General features: G+C 39.0%; 2 protein-coding genes across 4 annotated transcripts in view; one reads left to right on the top strand and one right to left on the bottom strand.

Moving 5' to 3' along the window:
- cdkl5 (cyclin dependent kinase like 5) overlaps nucleotides 1-13,485 on the top strand; it is a 172,021-nt gene extending 158,536 nt beyond the window's left edge. For 2 of the 3 annotated variants that reach the window (XM_068040382.1, XM_068040383.1), the window contains one exon: nucleotides 7,155-13,485. In XM_068040382.1, the coding sequence (XP_067896483.1) occupies nucleotides 7,155-7,541 (387 nt within the window). In that variant the 3' untranslated portion in view covers nucleotides 7,542-13,485. The remainder of the gene's footprint in view (nucleotides 1-7,154) is intronic. The other variant, XM_068040384.1, reaches the window with a different exon arrangement.
- A 2,330-nt stretch (nucleotides 13,486-15,815) lies between these two features.
- Nucleotides 15,816-22,981, bottom strand: rs1a (retinoschisin 1a). The gene is made up of 6 exons (XM_068039860.1): nucleotides 22,936-22,981; nucleotides 22,525-22,550; nucleotides 21,799-21,910; nucleotides 18,865-19,006; nucleotides 17,129-17,324; nucleotides 15,816-15,971 (listed from the first exon to the last, which is right to left on the bottom strand). The coding sequence occupies exons 1-6, from the start codon at nucleotides 22,979-22,981 to the stop codon at nucleotides 15,816-15,818; spliced, it is 678 nt and encodes a 225-aa protein (XP_067895961.1).
- Nucleotides 22,982-23,267: the final 286 nt, after the last annotated feature.

The following is a 23,267-nucleotide window of genomic DNA, read 5'->3' as shown; positions in this document are numbered from 1 at the left end:
AGCCCTAATAACTATATCTAACTCTTTCTTGAATATATTTAATGATTTGGCCTCAACTGAGAGAATTCCACAGGTTCACCACTCTCTGGGCGAAGAAATCCCTCCTCATCTCAGTCCTAAATGGCTTCACCCTTATCCTTCGACTGTGACCCCTAGTCCTGGACTGTCCCGCCATCGGGAACATCCTTCCTGCATCTAGTCCGTCCAGTCCTGTTAGAATTTTGCAGGTTTCTGGGAGATCCCCTCTCATTCTTCTAAACTCTAGCCAATACAAGCCTAATCGACCCAATCTCTCTTCATACGTCAGTCCTGCCATCCCAGGGATCAGTCTGGTGAACCTTCGCTGCACTCCCTCCATAGCAAGAACATCCTTCCTCAGATAAGTAGGCCAAAACTGCACACAGCACTCCAGATGTGGTCTCACCAAGGCCTTGTATAATTGCAGCAAGACCTCCTTGCTCCTGTACTCGAATCCTCTCACTATGAAGGCCAACATACCATTTGCCTTCTTAACTGCCTGCTTCACCTGCATGCTTACTTTCAAAGACTGGTGCATAAGGACACCCAGGTCTCGCTGCACCTCCCCCTTTCCTAATCTATCGCCATTCAGATAATCTGCCTTTCTGTTTTTGCCACCAAAATGGATAACCTCACATTTATTGACATTTTACTGCATCTGCCATGTATTTGCCCACTCACTCAACCTGTCCAAATCACACTGGAGCTTCTCTGCATCCTCCTCACAGCTCACTCTCCCACCCAGCTTTGTGTCGTCTGCAAACTTGGATATATTACATATAATTCCCTCATCTATATCATTAATATATATTGTGAATAGCTGGGGTCCTAGCACTGATCCCTGCGGTACTCCACTAGTCACTGCCTGCCACTCAGAAAAAGATCCGTTTATTCATACTCTTTGTTTCCTGTCTGCCAACCAGTTCTCTATCAATGTCAGTACCTTACCCCTAATTCCATGTGCTTTAATTTTGCACGATAATCTCTTATGTGGGACCTTATCGAAAGCCTTCTGAAAGTCCAAATATACCACATCCACTGGTTCTCCCTTATCTATTCTACTAGTTACATCCTCAAAAAATTCCAGTAAATTTGTCGAGCATGATTTCCCTTTCGTAAATCCATGTTGACTTTGTCCGATCCTGTAATAAAAACAAGAAATGCTGTAATCACTCAGCAGGTCTGGCAGCATCTGTGGAAAGAGAAGCAGAGTTAACGTTTCGGGTCAGTGACCCTTCATCGGCTACTTCATCCCAACATTTCTGAGAGGTAATTTGTATCGTCCTTTGTGAAGACAGAACCAAAGTATACAAAGGTACAGGTATGAACTCCCCGCCAATACCATTCACTAAAACTTGAGCGTTCCGTGCGCTCTCTGGTGGAAACGTTATACCTTTCCCCTGCAAAAGAGTTTGGGTTGCTCCTAAATCCCTAAGTATAATGATAGGTTTGCCTGCCTCACTTGAGGGATATGGAGTTACTTTTCCTTTTGACAAGAATTCATTATAACTTTCAGGTATCTTATTCTCAACCTCTACACTCACTTTTTAGTTTTTGTATCTGGTTTTACAGCTGCCGTTAAAGCTACAGCCTGGTCTGCTGTACCTTCAGTCAGAGCCCCCTTCTCTTAGTTTTGTGTATACCACAAGTCCCATGGGTTTACCTCGTAACTGCCAGCATTCTGCACCAAGATGTCCCACCTTGTGGCAATGATAACACTTCGGCATGCGGACTTAACTTCTACCCTCAGCACCTTCCTTTCTGGCCTAAGGAGGGGATCCTGGGGCGTTCCCAGCTGTTCCTTCTTGTCCCCGGCTACTTACCTTCCTTTTTCTCTCCCATTTTCTTATCCTTCTCGGGTTTGTGGGGGTGATGGACAAAAGGTTTTGGCTTATTCACAAGCTCAAAATCATCAGCGATTTCTGCTGCTTACCTGGCTTTTAAAACTTTCAGGTTTGCTACATGAGTTCTCACTACTGGAGGGATTGAATTTTTAAACACTTCCAGGAGAATCAACCCTCTAAGGTTCTCATACATGGCTTCCATCTTTACTGCCCATATCCAACATTCAGAATTAATTTGCTTTACCCTCTCAAATTCTACTTAAGTCTGCCCAGCCAATCTCCGGAGGTTCTGAAACTTCTGTCTGTAGGCTTCAGGGACTAACTCATACGCAGCGAGAATAGCCTTTTTTGCCATCTCATAATCTGCATAAGCCTCATTCAGGAAGCATGGCATAAACTTCATGAGCTCTGCCCAACAACCTGCTTTGCATAAGCAGTGTCCAGCTTTCCATAGTCATTTCATTTGTTTGGTTATTTTTTCAAAAGAAATGAAAAATGCCTCTATGTCCCTTTCCTCAAACGTAGGGAGAGTTTGTATAAATTTAAACAGCTTTTTGCTGCTTAGTGGGCTGGATTCAGATTCTTCCAGACCAGAATTGTCCCTGGAGTCAAGATTACCCCTTTGTCTTAGTTCCATCTCTTAATTTGAATTCCCTTTCTTCTTTTTCTTTCTGAAATGCTCTTTCTCCCATTCCTCTTTTTCCAATTCAAATTTTCTTTATTGCTATTTCCGCCTCAAGTTTTTTCATTTCTATTGCTTTTTCTTTTCCCTGTTGAGCTCCAGTTCCTTCAACTGTAACTGAATTTTAGCCAATTCTACTGCATCACCATCTGATTTACTATCATCTTCCAATTTTAGATGATGGGATATAACGTCAATTATTCTGCTTTCTTAGGACCTGATTTCAATTCTAACCCCAATTGTGCTGCCAACTCCTTTAGTTTAATCTTCGTTAAGCTTTTCAAGTCACTGAGGGACACATTCCCCTTTCGCAGAAAAACTGCTGCAACTGCTAATACCATTCCGATGGTACGACATTTACCCTTATACACAAGAAACGTGGTTCTTTTATTTTCTTTCAATTATTTACTCCCCTTACAATTAATGTAATTAGCATTGGAAACGATCCCGGACGAGCCCTCAATTAATATGTTAGTGGGGAGTAATGCACTGTTAATTCAGTCCCATTACTCTACAGGTCATAGCATTGGTAAAGTTTCCCACCTACCAGAAAGTAGCCAAATTAAACACTTTATTTATCCCCCAGAATAAAGCACACCAAACCAGGTTTCTTTAAACAACAACAAAATTAACTATTTATTAATAACTAAGTCTTAACAATAATATAACTCTATATGTGAAAAGATTTATTTAAAACTTCCTATTCTTCCTAATCCACACATACATTCAAAAAATTCAGTTTACTGGTTTTAAAAGGATGTTTTTGGATTACAACTGGTCCTTAGGAATAATAAAATAATTAAGTTGTCATGTTCTGGTCAGCTATTTCCGGGTCGGTGATGTGTCCCAGAGTAGAATAGTCAGATGCCACTCGAAGTCTCTCCAGGCGAGCTTGTTGAACAGTCTGTGATAGGTAGGCATTCACTGCTCTTTGTCTGCAGCAGGTGTCACACAGATCTTTCAGAAAAGGGTGTAACAACAGTTCTGCTTGGGTTTTGAAATAGCAGTCCAGCAATAAAAGCTTTCTTGAGCTTTCAGGATCTCCCAAGACACATGAGGCAACAGGAATCATTCCTGAGGCAGAGATTTTTCAGAGACTGGAGGCAATAGGAATTTGCTACCCTTTAAAATGCAGGGCTTCCTCTCAGCAAAAGAGCCTTTCTCCACAGAGTGTAGCAATGCGTATTTTCCTGGGTCTTTTCTCTCTCCAGGCAAACCACAGCCACCTCCTCAAATGTAGGAGTTCTTTCCAAGAGAGGCAAATCTGCTTTTCAGAGAGTAGGTCTTTGGTCTGCAAACACAGGTCCCAGCCAGTTCACTGTCAGCTGCTTCCAGCTACAAGGTCTTTTCACACTGCACAACTGAAACTAAAACCCACAATCAAGTCATGTGACCTGTCATTTCCCTTGCTGTTGTTTGGAACAGGTGTCTTGCAGTCTGTCCCACTCAGTTCAAACACCAAGTTTCAGGATTCAATGTTCATGGAAAATCCTTTTTCTCAGTCTTTAAAACATGCAGAATTCTCAGCTTTCAATAAGAAACAAAACTCTTGTGACATTGCCCTACTCATCAAAAGTGTAATCTTCTTCAGTTTGTAAGTTTCGAATTGTCTACAGTCTTGCTAGTTTTTTCCCCCAGTTTATTTGGGCACATTCCCTTATTATCCTGTTGCAATATGCTTTTTTCCAGTGAAGTATCTTTATCTTTGATTTTTCTTTTCAACTCTTACATTACTTTTTAAAGGATTACAGCAATCCTATCAGGCAATTAATCTATCTTTTTCAGCCAGTACTAAATTTTAAAGTCACTGTTCAGTGGATGTAGGGAACAAAATGGATGTCAGTCATTGCTAAATCTATGGAGCTACTCACTGAGAAATTGGCATTCAATAACCATATTGCTCCTTTCAAACCAAAAATATGGCAGCAACAGGAAGATCTCACTGGTTTGAGTTTTTAAAAGATATTAAATTTATATAAATGACTTGGGCGAAGAGACCAAAGGTATGGTTGCTAAATTTGTTGATGAGACAAAGATAGGTAGGAAAGTAACTTGTGAAAAGAACATAAGGAGGCTACAAAGGGATATAGATAGGTTAAGTGAATGGGCAAAGACCTGGCAAATGGAGTACTATGTGGGAAAGTGTGAAATTGTCCACTTTGGCAGGAAGAATACAAAAGAAGCATATTATCGAAATGGTGAGAGATTGCAGAGCTCTGAGATGCAGTGGGATCTGGGTGTCCTAGTGCATGAATCGCAAAAGGTTAGTCTGCAGGTACAGCACGTAATTAGGAAAGCTAATAGAATGTTATTGTTTATCGCAAGGGGAATTGAATACAAAAGTAGGGAGGTTATGTTTCAGCTTTACAGGGCATTGGTGAGACCACATCTGGAGTACTGTGTACAGTACTGGTCTCCTCATTTAAGGAAGGATGTAAATGCGTTGGCGGCAGTACAGAGAAGGTATACTAGACTAATAAGTGGAATGGGTGGGCTGTCGTATAAGGAAAGATTGGACAGGCTAGGCTTGTATCCACAGGAATTTAGAAGAGTAAGAGGCGACTTGATTGAAACATATAAGATCCTGAGGGGTCTTGATAGGGTGGATGTGGAAAGGATGTTTCCCCTTGTGGGAGAATCTCAAACTAGGGGTCACTGTTTAACAATACAAAGTGATTCCTGACAACGCAGCAGCCCGCTGACGTCATCAGCGTGCGCCAAGCTGCACACATACGCAGCTACATCTTGCCAGGACTAAGTGGCGTATGCGCAGGATTACGTCATTGCGTATCCACGCCTGGTCCATCTTTGCGCATGTGCAATAAAGCGTCATCGGGTATCCAGCACCGCACTCGGCTGGAGGAGGCGGTTGAATGGGAGACTTTGAGGCTGGAGCTCCATCCCCATCACTCGCTCCTGCCCCACTGGCCATTCTTTTTCTCCCCCCACCCCACCCCCTCCCCTGCCGGCAACTCATACCAGACTTTGCTGCACCCTTCCACTCCCCTGGTCGATTGTTCCTCGCTTCTCGCCACCCCACTCTCTGGCCGCTCGCTTCCACCCCACCCTCCAGCTGCTAGCTCTGGGCCGCGCCGCTTCCCTCCTTTCGGCCACTCACTTCCCTCCTCTCGGCCACTCGCTCCTATGTCGCCCCTTGCGACCCACCTTGCTTCTTCGGGCGGCGCGTGGAGACTGATGAAATATGGGAGCGATTGGCCGAGAGCAGGGAAGCTGCGTGGCCTAGAGCTAACATCTGGGGTTGGGGGGGAGGGGGCAGCGGGGAAGCGGAGAGCGAGCAACCGGAGAGCAGGGTGGCGTGAATGGGGAACAATCGCCCAGGGGAGTGGGGGGAGCAGTGAGGTCTGGAGCGAGCAGCTAAGGGATGGGGGGTGAAGCAGCTGGTGGGGAGGAGGGAGAGAAAGCGAGTTGCCGAGGGGGGAGAGCGGCCAGTGGGGTGGGAGCTAGTAGCTGCGTTCGGGTGAAATCAGTCCTGCTCAGTCATATAAACAAATCACGATAACGAATTGGCAGCACATTTTATACTCTGCCCGGTTTTCGATCGGGGTGACAATTCACTATCTTCCAATGGAAATTCAATCATAAAATTCCTTTTGTATTTAATAGGATTACTGGAACATTAAATGGATCTGAGGATTACAGTTAGTATCCTACAATTACATAGTAACATATTACTGGGCTTCCATCCAACTTAATGTACAGTTAGTTTGCTAGAACGATCTAGCCATAAGCATTTCCTGTGATAAATTGAGCAGCACCATCTTTAATCCTGGCAGCTGCCTGATTGTCGCAGACACTGATGTTTCAGCATTTGCGCATGTGCAAGTACTGTGCCACCTCGTGGTTGCGTTGTCAGCAAATGCAGCCTCAAAAATAAGGGGTTGCCCATTTAAGACAGAGATGAGGAGAGATTTTTTTCTCTGAGGGTCATGAGTCTTTGGAATTCTCTTCCTCAAAAGGCAGTGGAAGCAGAGTCTTTGAATACTTTTAAGGCAGAGGTAGATAGATTCTTGATAAGCAAGGGGATGAAGGTTATCGGGGGTAGGTGGAAATGTGGAGTCATCAGTTCAGCCCTGAACTTATTGAATGGTGGAGTAGGCTTGAGGGGTCGAGTAGCCTATTCCTGATCCTAATTTGTATGAATAAATATTTACATTGTAGGTGGTCTCATATGTCATCCAAAGAATGTTCCTTTTTAACCTTGCCCCAGAATTCATCCCATCGGTGAATATTTATTTTTCATGAATTTCAGAAAGATATCTATTACTGCCACCTGTAAAATTAAAATATTAAATTGTTGCCTGTTAACAAAGAAATAAACACTTTTCTGAAGCTCGACATTCAGAACACATTACTGACAGTGAAGTACTTTTGAAGTGTAGTTGCTGTTGTAATGTAATTTTGAACAGAAGTAGAATTAATTTTTTAGCATTTGCAGTACCAGTTTTAATGTAAACATTTGCTCAATTCCTCAAATGTGGCTCCGTGCTAATAGTGTTTTCTTCTCTGCAGAAGAATTTCAAACCAAAAAAGCAAGCTTTCTTACTAACTTAATTAATCTTTGACTCAAAGTTTTTTTTAATATTCTGCAGAAACACCCCTTGAAATCTCTGCGAAAGTTTCTGCAGCTCCCTACTTCATTGAGTCACTCTACTTCCTCAGATGTGCGGTTTCAACCTCTGCCAAATCAGCCAGTCAAGTCTTCTCATGGTGAGGGTCGCATCCACACAGTGGGGCAGACTCCACACAGCAACATACGGCAAGATTCCCAGGCAAAACCCAGATCAACATTCCAACTACCTGGACAAATGGAACCTATCTGGCATGTGCTACCAAGTGGCAGGACTGGAATTGATGGAACTATGAACTCTGACCAGATGCTCTCCAAGTCAAGTCAGAATGGTCATTCCCTACATTTAACCAGAACAGCTCGCCCCAGAATGCCAAATCTAAATGATTTAAAGGAAACAGCACTGTAGTCGTCATTCTAAAATGAATAGTAGTCCTATTTTAGATTAATAACCAGGCCCCTATAATAAACAAGACTAATGTAATGTTTTAGCAATTAAAAAAACTCTAACAATTATGCCAGTGATGCAATATGCAGAATTATTTTAAATTGTTTGAAAAGTCTTGCAAAACAGCACAAAGCAACTGTGTAACAAATATCCACAGTGATTTCTAACAAAGCTCACAATTCATATGGTATTGGGATTACTCTATCAGTTGAACAGTTTGTAGTTATAATGAATAATATATTTGTACATTGTTGGGGGGAACTGGAGATTGTCCTGAGATCCATGTTTTCATATAGCACAATATAGTACAGTGTACTAATGCACAGTGTAGTTGCAAGCTGTTGATGCTTTTTAGCATTTGGTACACTTTCTTCTTAACTATTGTAATTTGCATTATATTTAGGCATATGAGTAGTGTTATTTCAGCAGATATATTGGTAACTACTTATATTTGGTGTGTGGTTAGTAGCTTGTCAAGATTTGATAAAAGGATTTTATTTTTGGTATGTAATATAGAATCTGTACAAAGTACTTTCTGAAAATGATATATAGAATAACTCAAATTACAAATTGTTACAAGATTGTAACTTGTCATTCATTGAAAATGTAAAGCTCAAGTGGTTCATCAACCCAAGATGTGGTGTTGGAACATGATTGAGCCTGTTATTTTGTAGTATATGCATTTGAAATTATATCATTTTCATTCTTTTGGTTCATGATGGATACTAGGCTTCAATCAAATCATATAGCTTGAATTGAATTGAACTGTTGGGATATTGGAATTTAGTTACTACAGGTCCGATATCCAAAATCCTGGCACCCTTGGGACCAAGACCATGCTGGATTTCAGATTTTCCTGGATTTCGGATACATGGAGCCGGAGAACGCCCTCCGGATCAGCTAGAGCCTGAGGATTATTACCCGGATGAGTACCATCCCCAGCCAACTGGAGCCCGGCCTTGGGACAGGGAACGGGGTTTTTTGAGGGATTGGGGTGGAGAGGATCCACCGATCGCCGGGGCAGCACAGTGGTTAGCACCGCAGCCTCACAGCTCCAGGGACCCGGGTTTGATTCTGGGTACTGCCTGTGCGGAGTTTGCAAGTTCTCCCTGTGACCGCGTTGGTTTTCGCCAGGTGCTACGGTTTCCTCCCACAGCCAAAGACTTGCAGTTGATAGGTAAATTGGCTGTTGTAAATTGCCCCTAGTGTAGGTAGGTGGTAGGGAATATGGGATTACTGTAGGGTTAGTATAAATGGGTGGTTGTTGGTCGGCACAGACTCGGTGGGCCGAAGGGCCTGTTTCAGTGCTGTATCTCTAAATAAAAAAAAATAAATAACATTTCACAATTTTAAAACGAGTCGGGTAGAAATTGACTGAAAGAGCAAATTAAACTTGGGAAGCATTGATTTAACGTTACTCCTTAAGGGAGGATACATTAAAAAGCTGTGTCTTCAGTCTTTTCAAGTTTAATTCAAGTAATTATGATCTAATGACACTAAACTGTTGTTGCATCTGAATATTTTCAGAAATGTCCGGTTTTCGGACAATTACAGTTTTCGGACAGCCGGATTTTGGATATCAGACCTGTATGCATTACAGTAAATAGTGAACTACATATATATTGTATAGAGAATAAAAGTTCTAATGCATTCAAGGCTCCAAATTATGTAAGCTGCAAGAGTGCAGCTGGAAACAATTTTGCAACCTCCAGATCTCTAGTGGCTTCTAGCAGGTAAAAATGGTTTTTCAGTAATATCATTTCAGTTTTTTTTAAAGTTGATTTCTTTCCTATGAGTTTTGTATCATTATGACCTCTGAGTTTTTCTATATAGCTGTACTAAACCTGCTTTGTCTCCTCCCACCCTCTAAGAATGTTATGCTTGTTCTTGTATTGGTGCAGTAGTATATATTTTGCTTCACCAGGAGGTTATATTGATACAGTAGTTGCATATATTGGTATACTAGTGTTGCTTGAGTATCCAGGTGCTTCAGATGGCGGTCATGGGCATTGTTAGCTGGCTGTGTACCGGCAACAAACCATACTATTTTCTCTAGGGGTGCCATTAGTTTGGTCATTTATTGCTGTGTCACTTAGAGCATAAAATGTGAAATTTCCACCTTCCCTTTGATCAATCTGTCCCTGCCTCATTTGGAGTTTTCTATGGGATCCTGCATAGGTTTCTAGAAAGGGTTCTAGACTAAGTGGTAGTTTTTCAACCTTGTGAGGATGTTGAATATCACATGTTTTTACCAACATGTACTTTAAATGACCAGTGCTTACGTTTTTGGTGGGAATGGGATGCTTCACCAAACCAGGAGAATACCATCTTCTCACAGTTGGTAACAAGTATCATTTTCTGTGGGAACTCAAACTTAGCAAGCAGAAGAAATGAGTAACCACTCCCAGAATTTGCCTTATGTGGCAGGAAAGATATATAACATCAAAATTATACTTTTACTGAATTATGGTTGTGTTGTACATTTACCTTGCTGTAGATTGTATTTTCTTGTGTTTGAACATGCAAGTTATTTTCATGTGATTTTGCAGTTCCAGCATCTGACATTTAGATTTTTTGCACGTGCCTTATCTTGTGCCTATTGTTTTTCATTGTTGACCTTTTGTGCAGAGATATCATAAACAAAATCAATGCCAAAAGAGAAATTACAGGTTTTGCAACTTCCTGGTTTAGCTCTGGCCTTGCAAATGGACAAGCAGAACACCACTTAGGAACTAATACAGATCGATAATTCAACCTGTATCATGCAAAATTTCTTGGGGAAATTACCAGTCATACTTTATGATTTTCATAAGGGAATTAAGTTCAGATCTTAAGCAGAGTCTAAGGATTTCCTTTTTCACTTTAAATGGTCTGTTTTAGAAAATCCTGTTGCCTTGTTTAAATGTCAACAAAGGAATAACCAACAAAGCTGTAGGTGTCGTGTATTTTTTTTTCTTTTGGGCATTTTTTTCCCTCAAATATACAATTTAAGTGAATAACAGGATAGCAGTGTAATAGTTTACACTTGTTCATTGAAAGCCTGGAATGCTCAAAGGGCATTTGCAGCAGTGGCAGGAACGACCGTTCATGAGCTTGTGACCAAGTTCGAATCTCAGTCTCCAGATACAGTCCTTTTTATATGTGTTAATCACAACTGTCGCCATCTACACAATATGCCAATGTTTTGATTTTCCAATAATGCATGAAGACAGTTATTTAAAAAAAGCTCATTGGTGACTTTGATGAGACACATTAAGGAAATGTTGATCTTTTTTTCTAAAAAAGTATGCATATTAACCTGATCAAAATCTGTTTTTCACATTTATAGAAATAGCAAGAATGCAAAATTTGTAATGTATATGTAGTTGCAGTTTCTGTCATATAACTAAAAGTAATGGTGGCTTCTGTTGTGGAGGGGATCATGAATCCAAGCTTGCTGCCCTCCTGTTAGGAACAGGTTTTATTGTTTTGTAACAAGCTGGTTCAAATGAATGATAAAGGTTATATACTTTCTGTTCTCACCCACTAGTAAGAAACGAAGAGTCACTGGCAAACTAAAATATACACCAGATTTTAAGCAAACTTGATGAAAATGTGGACTGCATTGATCAATTGGCATCTTCACAATGTGTGTGTCTATGCTTTTTAAGAAATAGTAAAAGTTAATGTGCAAGCTAAGTAACAGATGAACTTTGTAAGTGAGATTTGATCTGCAATTTCATCCTGATCCTTACCATATCACATGAATAATTTCAAACTCTTTTAGGAACTTGACCTTCAAGTTGTGATCTAGAAATAAAGACCATGTTAAATTTTTAAGCAAGCTTTAAGTGAGTTCAATTTTTAAAGATTTATATATAGGTTCCAAACTTCCCATTAATACAAGACACTAAATTTATAGCATGCAAACACCTCCTGGAAAAAACATGTTTAACTAATGACGTTACACACATACTTTTCCCTGAAAATAGTGCCTTGTTGGTTTGCAGTTAAATTTGCACAACATTGCGAGATTTCTTTCAATGGTACCTTGCCTGATTTCTTTTGAGAGATTTCCGCAACTTATGTATCAACATCTTTTCCAGGACGACTGTTTTGTGAATATGGTTTGTGTTCACAGTTGAAGAAGTTCGTGCTTTTTTCTGTGGTGTGCCAGTACTTTACAATCTTGTCACATATTTATGTTCCTTCTTGCTACTGTCTGATATAGTTCTTCCAAGATTTTTACATGATCTGGCTAGTTACACTGCCTAGATTTCTCATCGAGTTTACATTTCATAATCTGTATTATGTGTTCAAAATGGCACAGACTAAAATAATCGTATAATGAACATGTATGTTAAAGCAATTGATGAATTTGATTTTCTTTAGAGGTGGGATATTTAGTACAAAGAGACATCTTAATATATTCAGTAAACAGGTATTGAGTGGCTTCTACCATAGCCATTGATTGGAAGTTTCTATTCCTTGTGAACAAGTATTCACCCTAATTCCCATTTTGAAATGTTCTTACAAGTATTACAAAAAGTATCAGTTCTTTGATTTTGTGATATTAGTGTTTTCGAAATGTCATTGCACACAAGGCTCAGATGGTCATTTTCAGTATTAATGAGATCCCTTACAGATGTAAAGCTGGCATTAACTTTGAAACAGCCTGCACCTATATTCTGCAGAATTTTCAGTTTAAGATTTTACTGTTGCTATTGCATTCAGTATTACGAAGATTTTTTTTTTACATCTACACACTTAAACCTTATATGGAAGGGCCAGTTTTCAGAGTTAAAACTTAGAAAAAAAGTTGTTGCACAGAACAACTAATATACTGAGATTTTTATGCCACCTTTTTAAAGCAGATTTTATACAATGGTAATTGATGCAGTGTAAACCCAGGGTCCAAATAATTCAGCAGAATATAAACCAGCAGGTGTAATTAATGTTAATATATATAATATATATATATATATATATTTGTCTAAAAAATTGTGTTTCATGCATGCAGATCTAAATACTTCACACAGGTTTCTATGGGTGTAAAACAGATGTATTCTCTATTAGATCTTAATAGTACATATGTATAGGGGTTAGAAATTGCTGTTGGGGAGCTTATAATATTAATAGGGGAAACTTAATAAACACAAATTGCTATTGAATATAATTCTGTTTAGAGTATCATCCCCGGTGTACAAAAATATAGAAACAAAAGCTGAGTTGAGAGTATGTATGTAATTCTCAAAAGTGTTTAATGCCTATAGTCACAATTTAAATTATATTTTAGGCAGTTATATTTTTTTTAAGAAGTGTGCACATGTTTTCAGGTATTCAGGTCTCTGCTCACGTAAAGTCATGGTTTTCTGGGATTCTTTGGCAGCGTGTGTGTTTTGTCACATAGTTGCATTTATGTTTTGTTTACTTTATTACAGCTTTTCCCTTTTTTAAATAATTGCAAGGTATAAAACATTTGTAAATTGTTTATATAACATTTATATGTTTGTATATTCAACCTTTATGGTGTGTTTTCCATCTGTATGTACAGCTATTTTGTAAATTTTAATCATAATGTTTGAGTTGTCACTGAATATTGGCATGAAATTGGTTAATTTTTACTAAGCACAATGTATTTTTGAATGGATCTTGTAAAACACGTCTTTATAAAAATGCAATTTTTTGCACTAAAATGTCAAGTGTTCCTGATCTTATTAATATTTAGGTTTAATCATGTATTGGCTGAGGGAATCAAATCACAGTGGGTTGTGGGATACATAAAGTGACTCGGGTTTATGGAAAAAATATTGCATCCTCAAAGGCCATGTAATTGACATAGATCCAATTTAATTGTTTTTTTTCCTTTATCGTATTAAATCTTGCCATATAACAGGTTAAAACTGGAAAATACCGTATTGCATCTTACTAAAATGTTATGCTTGCTGTAAGTAGCAGATATTCAACGAGCATAAACTTCATTTTTCTGCTTGACATGAAGCCTCTGTTTGTATTTCACTGGAACCCTCTAAATCAGAACAAAGCAGGGATTTTGATGCATTGTCTGTGTAATTCTTCATCCTCTGAGTTAGAGACAAAAAGCAGTATTGAGGATAGATGGAGTCCAGAACGTAGGGTGGTACAAGATCAAAAGCACAGGCAAAGAGTTTAAAGGCTGCTGTTGTATTTGTGTCTGCTGCATATGATGCAAACAGCTTTTCCAAGTTCAAGACAGTAATTCAAAAGATAAATCTTCAATTATCAGTCTATGTGTGGTATAAATACATCTCTTATCATGGGGTCCATAAATCATCTATTTCTTTAAGATCTATTTTCATTGCCCTGGCACAGCTTCCAGCTGTTGTGAACAGATGTTCACCACTCTCAAGATTTCCACAATGGTCTTTCTATGGTTCTCTGCACAATCCCTGCTTGATTTTGCTTATTTTCATCATGCAGTTCTTATCCCAACAACTTCTCCTTAACCCACCAACTCTCATTAGAACAACCCTGAGTCACTGAAGGAACTAGAGCTCAATGGGATAGTGAATGGCATGGGATCATGACGCCTACACACATTAGATTTCACCTGAATGTGAACATAATTAATTTAGGGTTAAACGACTGTAGTTGTTATGTTGCTGGCCTAGTTATCTGGAGGCCTGGACTAGTACGGAGAGTTTAAATTCCATCCTGGCAGTTTGAGAATTTGAATTGATTTTTTTTAAATGTAGAAATACAATACTGGTAATGATAAAAGTAACCATGAAGCTGTTGATTTGTTATGAAAATCCAACTGGTTCGCTGATCCCCTTTGGATTACCTGGGCTGGCCTATATGTGACTCCAGTCCCACACCAATGTGAATGACTTTTAACTGTCCTTTAAAATGGTCTGGCAAGTTCCTCAAGGTATCAAGGTGGGTAGGTACGTCCTGAGAATTAAAAATTATCATTCAATCTCTAAATGTCGATTTATGAACTCCTGAACCACGTAGATTTTCCAATCACAGGTTATTAGTAAAATGTAACATATAACCTAAGAGTCATGTTTAGACAATTTAACACCCAGCAGGTCATGCGGCATCTGTGGAGAGAACAGAGCTGTTGACACTTGTCTGCACACTCCATAAATGCTGCCCAAGCTATTGAGTGTTTCAAACAATTGCAGTTTTTTGACATTAGTAAATGTGCCTGGTGAATTGGATGGCATAGTGGCCTTTTACCTGTGAAACCTGGGATGAAGGTCTCCTCTGCTGGCTGGAAGACAATCCAGTTTTTAGTGGGCATGGGTGCTTCACATAAGAGATTGCAGATCCTAAGCAGTCGAATACTTAGGCAAGAGGACCACAGGTGCAGTTAAAAAGATAAACTTTGGAATAACTTTCAAAGACATGAAGAAAAGAAACACAAAGGTTTGGGGTGGGGGGAGTTCCAGAGACTAGGGCCAAGATAGCTGAAGCCTCTGTCCCTAGTGAAAAACATCATGAGGCAATATGGGAGATCAAAATGCAGACTGAAGAGCTTCTGCTGGAGTAGGTTGGATGAATTGCTGAAGGTTTCATCAGATGACTTCCTGCCTACAACCACCCTGCCCTGAAAAACAGCCTTTTCCCCTCTTCTCCATTATTTTTATAACTAATAAGCAAGCATTCGAAGAAAGTGATAAAAACACCATTGTTTTAAAATGCCCTATGATTTTTTCCCATGGATTGCCTGCAGTAATGTCCAGGAGATTAATCTTCAGTTCCTGGAGACTTGAAAACCATCCCAAGGGTTGGCAACCCTAGTTGGAGGAGGTTGCAGAGGTAGGGTGAGTTGAGGCCACAAAGGGATTTTTAGATGTGGATAAGGATTTTGAATTCAATGTTTTGGAAGAATGGGAGCCAATAGAGGGCAGTAAGGACAGGGCTGAATGGACATCCCATCATTTCTGGACTGAATCCAAACTCATACTTCAGGGCTGGGAAGAGTGTCATTACTCAGTCCCTGCAGTAGTTGTTTTTATCTTAATTGTACTATGGACCACTTTTCAGTACAGTCAAAAGGACTAATAAACTCTCACTCCTACATTACTGGATTAAAATTGCCAAACCTGTTCTATGAGTACTTCAAGTATATTTTATTTTAAATGGGAACAATGATCATTTAAGTACATTGATAATTTTGTTTAGCTGTATCATTAATCTTGACAGTAGCCTGGATTTTTTTTTAACAGAACATGCTATTCTTTTCCGCTGTGCCAACATATAATATGCTTATGACTGGCATTTATTCATGCATCCAAGCAGCTCCATTCTGATAGCAATTCGAACGTGCCAGCCCAAGGGCTTAATCCTGATGTATCGAGCTACAATTGGAGGACGCAGGAAATTCTGCACAGATGATGACCTGTCTGAGTTCCCATAAAATACCTGTGGGAGGGGGAAAAATAATCCTGAAAAACTGGATTGAGAAGATTATTTTCAAATCAAAACTTTGTAACCTTGTTCAGATAATAGAGGTAAATCAAACCCTCAATTGGCAGGAGAGCTTTTTATGGTATAAAATGTAAAATGTGTCATCAAATTAAGCAAGCGCACTGCAAGAGAACCTTGCCACCTGGTGGCATGTCATTTTAGTGTGCCCGAACCATTAAAATGGGTAACGCTTAGAATCCTGTAAATGCTATTATATTCAAAATGAACTTGGAATAACAGTTACAGAACTAATGCCAGAGTAAGTGCATAGCAGTAGCTTGTACATATCCCTGCGCTGAAGGGCTAATAGCAGTTCAAGTTCACACTGTTGCTAGTACTTAATGCTAAAATTCTCCTTGAAGTCTTGCCTTTTGGAGGATTATGCAAATTGCTAGTGCAGAATCTGGCAGTGGTTTTTGACGACTGAATTGGAAGGAAGCAGAAACCCTCAGGACTAGCATTATGGATGATTATAGCTTCAGACTGATTTTTTAAAAAAATGTGTTTACTAATGATCCCATTTACAACTTGCTCTGTGTTCTGTTTTCACCCATTAACACAAATCCCCTAAATGGAATTCTTGGAAAATAAATTATTAAAAATAAGGGAAAATAACTGTTGTTAATTTTGACAATTTTTAAAAAGTCGATCTTTTATGAAACTTTTAGATTCTGTATTATAATTCATCTCATTGGCATGTGCAATTATGAATCTTGGAGAGAATCATTCCACTATAAGAGATCATAACTGAATTGTTATATTTACATGTTCAAATCAAATTATCTTGCACCTACCAAGACTTGTTTTTTTTATATAAGTAGGGTTTCTTCCCCTCCTTTCCCCTATCTCCAATTTTGATGACCTTTTCACAGTTGGGTTTTTATTCTTGGAAATAGTTGATGTACTTAAGATTTATCTCATAGTAATGGGCTAATTGGAAGCTGTCTCACCAATATGACTTGCAGGTGTTTGCATGAGTGTGTAAAGCATACAACTCAATGGATTGGCACAAGCCGCAGCGAGAGTTCTAAGAGTCACTTAGGACAGAGAGGACCTCACTGCTGCACTTAACGCATCTCTTGGCTTATTTCTGGATAGGAGCCGGTACTTACTCGATTGTTTCCTGTCTGATCTTTATAGTAAACCCAGTTAAACATTTTGTCAGATCTGTACTGCACACTGTACTTTGTCATCCATTCATCAGCATCACATCGTCCTTGAGTAATGATCCCAGAAATAACTCTGATGTTCTTCAGGTCAATCTGAAGCCATTGCTGATTGTCCTGGTACCTTGATAGCCATGCACACCTGTAATAACACATGTTATATATTTTGAAGTGGCATTTATGAAAATATTGGAAGAAAAATCTGAAATATAGATATTGAATTTGGAAGCAGCAAAGACTATATAATCTTATACACATGTTAGTTTATGAAGATTTATTATGTTCCTGTGAAATTTATTTGCTATTTTATTGGAGATATTTATCTATTTAAGTTGGTTTGTAACAAAAATAGAAATTTTTATCCTAAAGTTTAAATAGTGTTAAATAAGGTAATTCTGTATTAAGAATGGGATCAGTTGTGTGTGTTTGGGCTGCCTGAATGATTTTTTTCTTTCTATGTTGAAGTTAGTCTTTGAAGGTCTAAGTGATTTGGGTTTGTTGCAGTGCAAATAATCATTGGCACTGTTCGTTTGAATGAGAGCACTAGTGTTGAACATTCATCTAAGCCCTCTGTCAGTCAAATCAATCAAGCTGTAGTTTTGTAAGCAAAATCTATGTGGATGTGTACATATTAGGAGTGTTCTCCCATCGTGTTATGAAGAGTATTCTAACATCTGTGAATTAACAGCTGAGAGTATATGGTCATTTGATCCCAAACTGGCTGAGTAAACGAAGCCCCATTGCAAATTGTGCATTGTGCTTTAAGTTTGGTGCTGTTGCGATGGAAAAATGACAAAGAAAATGTCCCTTTTATCCAAGGATCTCTAATTCTCAATAGTTCTAATCACCATGTCACTACGTGGGGGTTGGGGGGAGGGCAACAAGATTTTGTGAGCTGCATTAAAGTATTTACCATGAGAAACTGTCTTTTTGTTGAGAGATGCTGAAAGAACAAAGGACTCTGTCATCTCGGTTGCATGTATTATAAATTACCAATTGTCCCATAGTTCTTTGCCTACATTTTTGTTTTGGGGAATCACTTTATTTGAGAATTAACCTGTATAGTGGTTTAGTTTGATCAAAGTGATCTTGCACTGAGAACATCCTCTGCCTTTTGAATTGACCAGGCATAATGGGCTCCAACATATTCTCCTGTAAGCAACTTATTGAGATTGGTGTTAAACCTGAGGTATGTTATTTAACAGTGTGACAGAGAATAGCAGACACATATGCTTCAATTCACAAGCTGTTTAAACTAACTTAAGTTATGGTCAAATCCCAAATCCTAAGGGGCCAACCACTCCATTGATATAGCTGGCAAAGGAATATTATACAAATGTGATAAAGCTTCATAAACTAAGAATTGCTCAGCATTATTTCAAAGGTTGTGGGTCTTGTAATATCAAAAAATACTAATTACCTTTCAAATAAATTTTTCAGAAGTTTCATTCTGATGCTTAAATGGAGTAAAGTTATTGATGCAGTCAGTGGAAAGAATGAATTTGATGAGCCAAATTACCATTTTCATGTTTTTATGATCAGCTGCACAGCTCCACTTCAGTTCTTGATCTAATTACAAACTAAAATTGCAATAAATTGGAGGGAAATATCCTAAATTCCAATGGTGTGTATAGCCAAGTATTACATGGGTTGATGTAAAATTCTGCTATGTGATTTCTTACCCAAAACCTTGGCTGTTGATTCTTGCTTTGTTTGACATCCATGAGGAATACCATCCTGTATATTGATCTTCATTGGAACAGCTTATCTGGTCTTCTGTAACAGCTCCAGATTCAAACCCAAGAGCTTGGTGATAAGGACACTCTAATTCAAAAACAATTAACTTTCAGAAACTTAGGCTGCAAAGCCCTCTTCAACATTGATGTAACATTGTAATAACATATTCAATTTTCAACCATGCAACATTTCAACAAATGCTTGCATTTATATAGCATCTTTAACATAGTAAAACGTCCCGAGGAGCTTCACAGGCACAATATCAAGCAAAATTTGATCTAGATCCACATGAGGTATTAGGACAGGTGACAGACCAAAAGCTTGGTAAAAGAGGCAGTCCTTAAGGAGAGACTTAAAGGTGGAGCGTTTTAGGGAGGGACTTACAGAGCTTAGGGCCGAGGTAGCTGAAGACACAGCCACCAATGCTGAAGCAATGAAAATTGGGAAAGTGCAAGATGCTAGAATTGGAGGAGCACAGAGATTCACTGGACAACACAGAAACATAGAAAATAGGAGCAGGAGTAGGCCATTCGGCCCTTCAGGCCTGTTCTGCCATTCAAAAAAGGTCATGACTGATCATCTAATTCAGTATCCTGTTCCTGCATTTTCCCCATATCCCTTGATCCCTTTGGCATTAAGCAATATATCTATCTCCTTCTTGAATATATTTAATGATTTGGCCTCCACTGCCTTCTGCAGTCGAGAATTCCACAGGTTCACCACCCTCTGAGTGAAGACATTTCTCCTCATCTCGGTTCTAAATGGCATACCCCGTATCCTGAGATTGTGACCCCTGGTCCTGGACTCCCCAGCCATCGGGAACATTCTCCCTGCATCGAGCCTGTCTAGTCCTGTTAGAATTTTATAGGTTTCTATGAGATCCCCTCTCATTTTCTAAACTCTAGTGAATATAGGCCTAGTCAACCCAATCTCTCATCATACGTCAATCCTACCATCCCATGAATCCACCTAGTAATTCTTCTTTGCACTCCCTCCATGGCAAGAACATCCTTCCTCAGATAAGGAGACCAAAACTGCACACAATATTCCAGATGTGGTCTCACCAAGGCCCTGTATAACTGCAATGAGACATCCTTGCTCCTGTACCAAGATGTAAGCAGACACTTCGTCCTAGTACAGAAGAAGAGAGGGGCAGAGTGCAAATGAGGATTTATCGAGAGCTCCTAGGTCAGGCTGCCAAAGTCTCCTTCCCACGCTGACTCCTTGCCACGCTGCATCTCCTGGCTGTTGAGTGAGAGAGAAAATGGTTACATGAAAGTGAAGAAGGGACAAGGCAGGAAGAGAAAGGGGATACAGACAAGTGGAAGAGGAAACGAGCAAGGGCACTTGAGGTTCAATCCAAAGAAGTTTGAGAATTACAGAATTAGATGGCCTGCTTCCTATATAGAAGCATCTTTTCAGCCTTACCTTCTCCGCACCACATTTCTCACTGTCCACATTTCTATTCCTCACCACTGTTGCAGACTTTGCCTGTGCTGCAGCAAGGTGCTTGTGTTCTGTTGCAAGGTCAGGCTGCTCACAGATCTCAGCCTGTATGCTGAATCTGCGCCTATTTATGAGACTCAGCTATGTTTCCTGAAGCATTTTCAGCCCCACATCCTCATTGCTTCCATCATCTCCCCCTTCAGTTGATAACCAACTAAGTACCTGGATCTGTCTACTCAGCACTGGTCTTAAAGTCAAGCTAATGACTAAATTGCAATCATGCTTAAGGCTACCAGTGGGCAGAGCTTGGTAGGTGTTACTAAGGATTCAGGGTCACAAATACATTTTTTAACAAGTGTTCTTGGAGCACCCCTTTCATTCAGTACAAAAGGGCTCCTATCCATGGAGTGAGTCATTGACTGATATCCTTAAGTAAAATTAACGTTCTTTGGTTTTCTGATGCTGCAGTACACTAATATACTGGCCTAAACTAGGATATATTGATGTGCAGTTGAACCTCTATTGACCTTTGTACCTAGACGCTCCTGGATAACCTGGTCAACTGGACAGAATTGGTCTTTCAAATCCCTCCGTGGCTTCGCTCCTCTATATATCTGGAATCATCTTCAGTCCTACAACCCTCTGAGATATCTGCACTCCTGTAATTCTGTTTTTTTTGAGCATCCCCGATTTGAAGTGCTCCACCATTGATGGCCATGCCTTCAGCTGCCTAGGCCCTAAACTCTGGAATTCCCTCCCTACACCTCTCTGCCTCCCTACCTCACTTTCCTCATTTAAGATGCTCCTCAAAAACCTACCTCTTTGACCAAGCTTGTGGTCATCTGACCTAATATCTCTTTATGTGGCTTTGTGTCAAATTTTGCTTTATAAAGCTGCTGTGAAGCACCTTGGGACATTTTATTACATTAAAGGCGCTTTATAAATACAAGTTGTTGCGTGTTTGTTAGGTCTCAGAAGCTTATTTATTGTGATTGGTTTGTGTAGTTCCATCCTGAGAGGTTATAGTGAAGGGTAATCCATTTAGTCTTCAGGGATAGTTAGTGTTAATTTGAAGATCACATTGAGGTAAGAAGATTAAAGTGTGACCTTATGTGCTTCTCTTATCACCATTGCAATGCTAACAAATAATAATGTCCTACACTTTTTGTAGGAAAAATATAATCAAATCTCTGTTAACTGCCAGTAGCCAATACTGAGGTTCAAGTCATACTATCAACTAGATAATCTACTCAGATGGAAGATTTTTACCCCAGAATAAACATTACATTTGATAAGTGATACATTAAAGCTTTTATGAAGTAGTTGATTATGTTCCCAGAATATAGTCTAGCTGGATCTTCAAGAATAGTCCCTCAAAATTGAGGTAAGTCCCTTCTAATACCATATTAAAATTATATAATGGTATCTCTTACCTGGCATACAGTCCAGCATTGATGAACCTGGTGTCATTCCCCAAACTGTGTTGGATCCATCATTGCAATCGCATTTGCAAGTTTTATTACATGATTGATCCACATTTTCATCCTGTCATAAATACAGGAGCAGTAGAAGAGTCTCACTAAAAGCCTATGAACCCTGCTGGATGACCCGTGTGGATACCTTACTTTGAAGTTGCTAAAAATTGTACTGGTAAAAATTGTGCATTAACAATATACTTTAAACTATTAACAAAACTGATTAGGCAGAATAATGAAAATGGAGTGCTTTCACGGGAAATTAAAAGTGCCATCATTCATATTCTCCATTCATCCTTTGTAAGATAACGTGTAGAGTGTTATGGGAGGGGGGAGGGAGATGTTTAAGTCACCCTTTTAAAATGCTTATTTTTTTCCCACGACCCATACATCGCATGGGTGTTTTCATTTATGAAATTAATGGTGGTCTGGGAATATAATTATTCATTACGGTTACTTTTGTTATCAGTTATCAATTAGTTGAATTGTTTTTTTATACTAAATTGTAGTAGATTTAAACCATTTTAACTATCTAATTGTTCTATCTATCCTTTGGATGTAAGCAATATTTTCTAAGTATTGCGTTTATCCAAAGGCCAATATCCACACAAAGACTAGAACAAAAACATTTGCACAGGTTGAACAATGCTTTAACAGTATTGGCCATTACACTGAGTTCCATACCTCAACAGCAGAAATATATGTAAAAGCTTTTCCATATGGATTGAGAAGAATTTGAAAAAGATAGAAAAAAGACAAGTATTATTTTCTTGAACACCACAAATATTACTTCTATTTCACATTTTTAGAAAATGACAAAAGTAAATCAAAGGGGACATTTAACTACTCTATTATTACTGTTGTACAAGGGTCTGTCTCACTAATGGAAACTTATACATTATCTTCAGCAGAGTTCTGTTCTGCAGTCGCAGAGGTATTATCACACGTCTTTGAAGAAACTCAAAGAAGGTAATAAGAATTTCTCATTTAAGTAACAAGGATATACTAAATAGGGGAAAATAATGTACTATTTTGGATTTTTTAAAACAATTTTTGGTACACAATCCTTAACCCACCACAAAATGCTCAACTTACCTTCAAATAAGAACAGAATGGAAAATAGGATGTTTTTTCCCTTCATCTTTTCAAGATTATGCATGCAGCAAATTGAATGACTGCTGTAGATCCAAGAGGATTACCTTAATTCTTCACATCAGCATATTTCATAATCTTAACCCTTATTGCTTCTTAACTGCTTGTCATCTTATTTTCTTTTTATTTATTCATTATATTTATGAAGCAGAAACAAAGGAGTTTAGTGGAAAATAAAAAAAATTAGGTTGGAATGTTAAAGTAAAAAGAGCTTAAATTTATATAGCACCTTTCATGACCTCATCACATCCCAAAGCACTTTACAGCCAATGAAG

This window comes from Heterodontus francisci, chromosome 10, assembly GCF_036365525.1.
Source record: "Heterodontus francisci isolate sHetFra1 chromosome 10, sHetFra1.hap1, whole genome shotgun sequence".
NCBI lineage: Eukaryota > Metazoa > Chordata > Chondrichthyes > Heterodontiformes > Heterodontidae > Heterodontus > Heterodontus francisci.
Note: the sequence above shows the minus strand (reverse complement) of the source record. Positions and strands in the feature narration are given on the sequence as shown.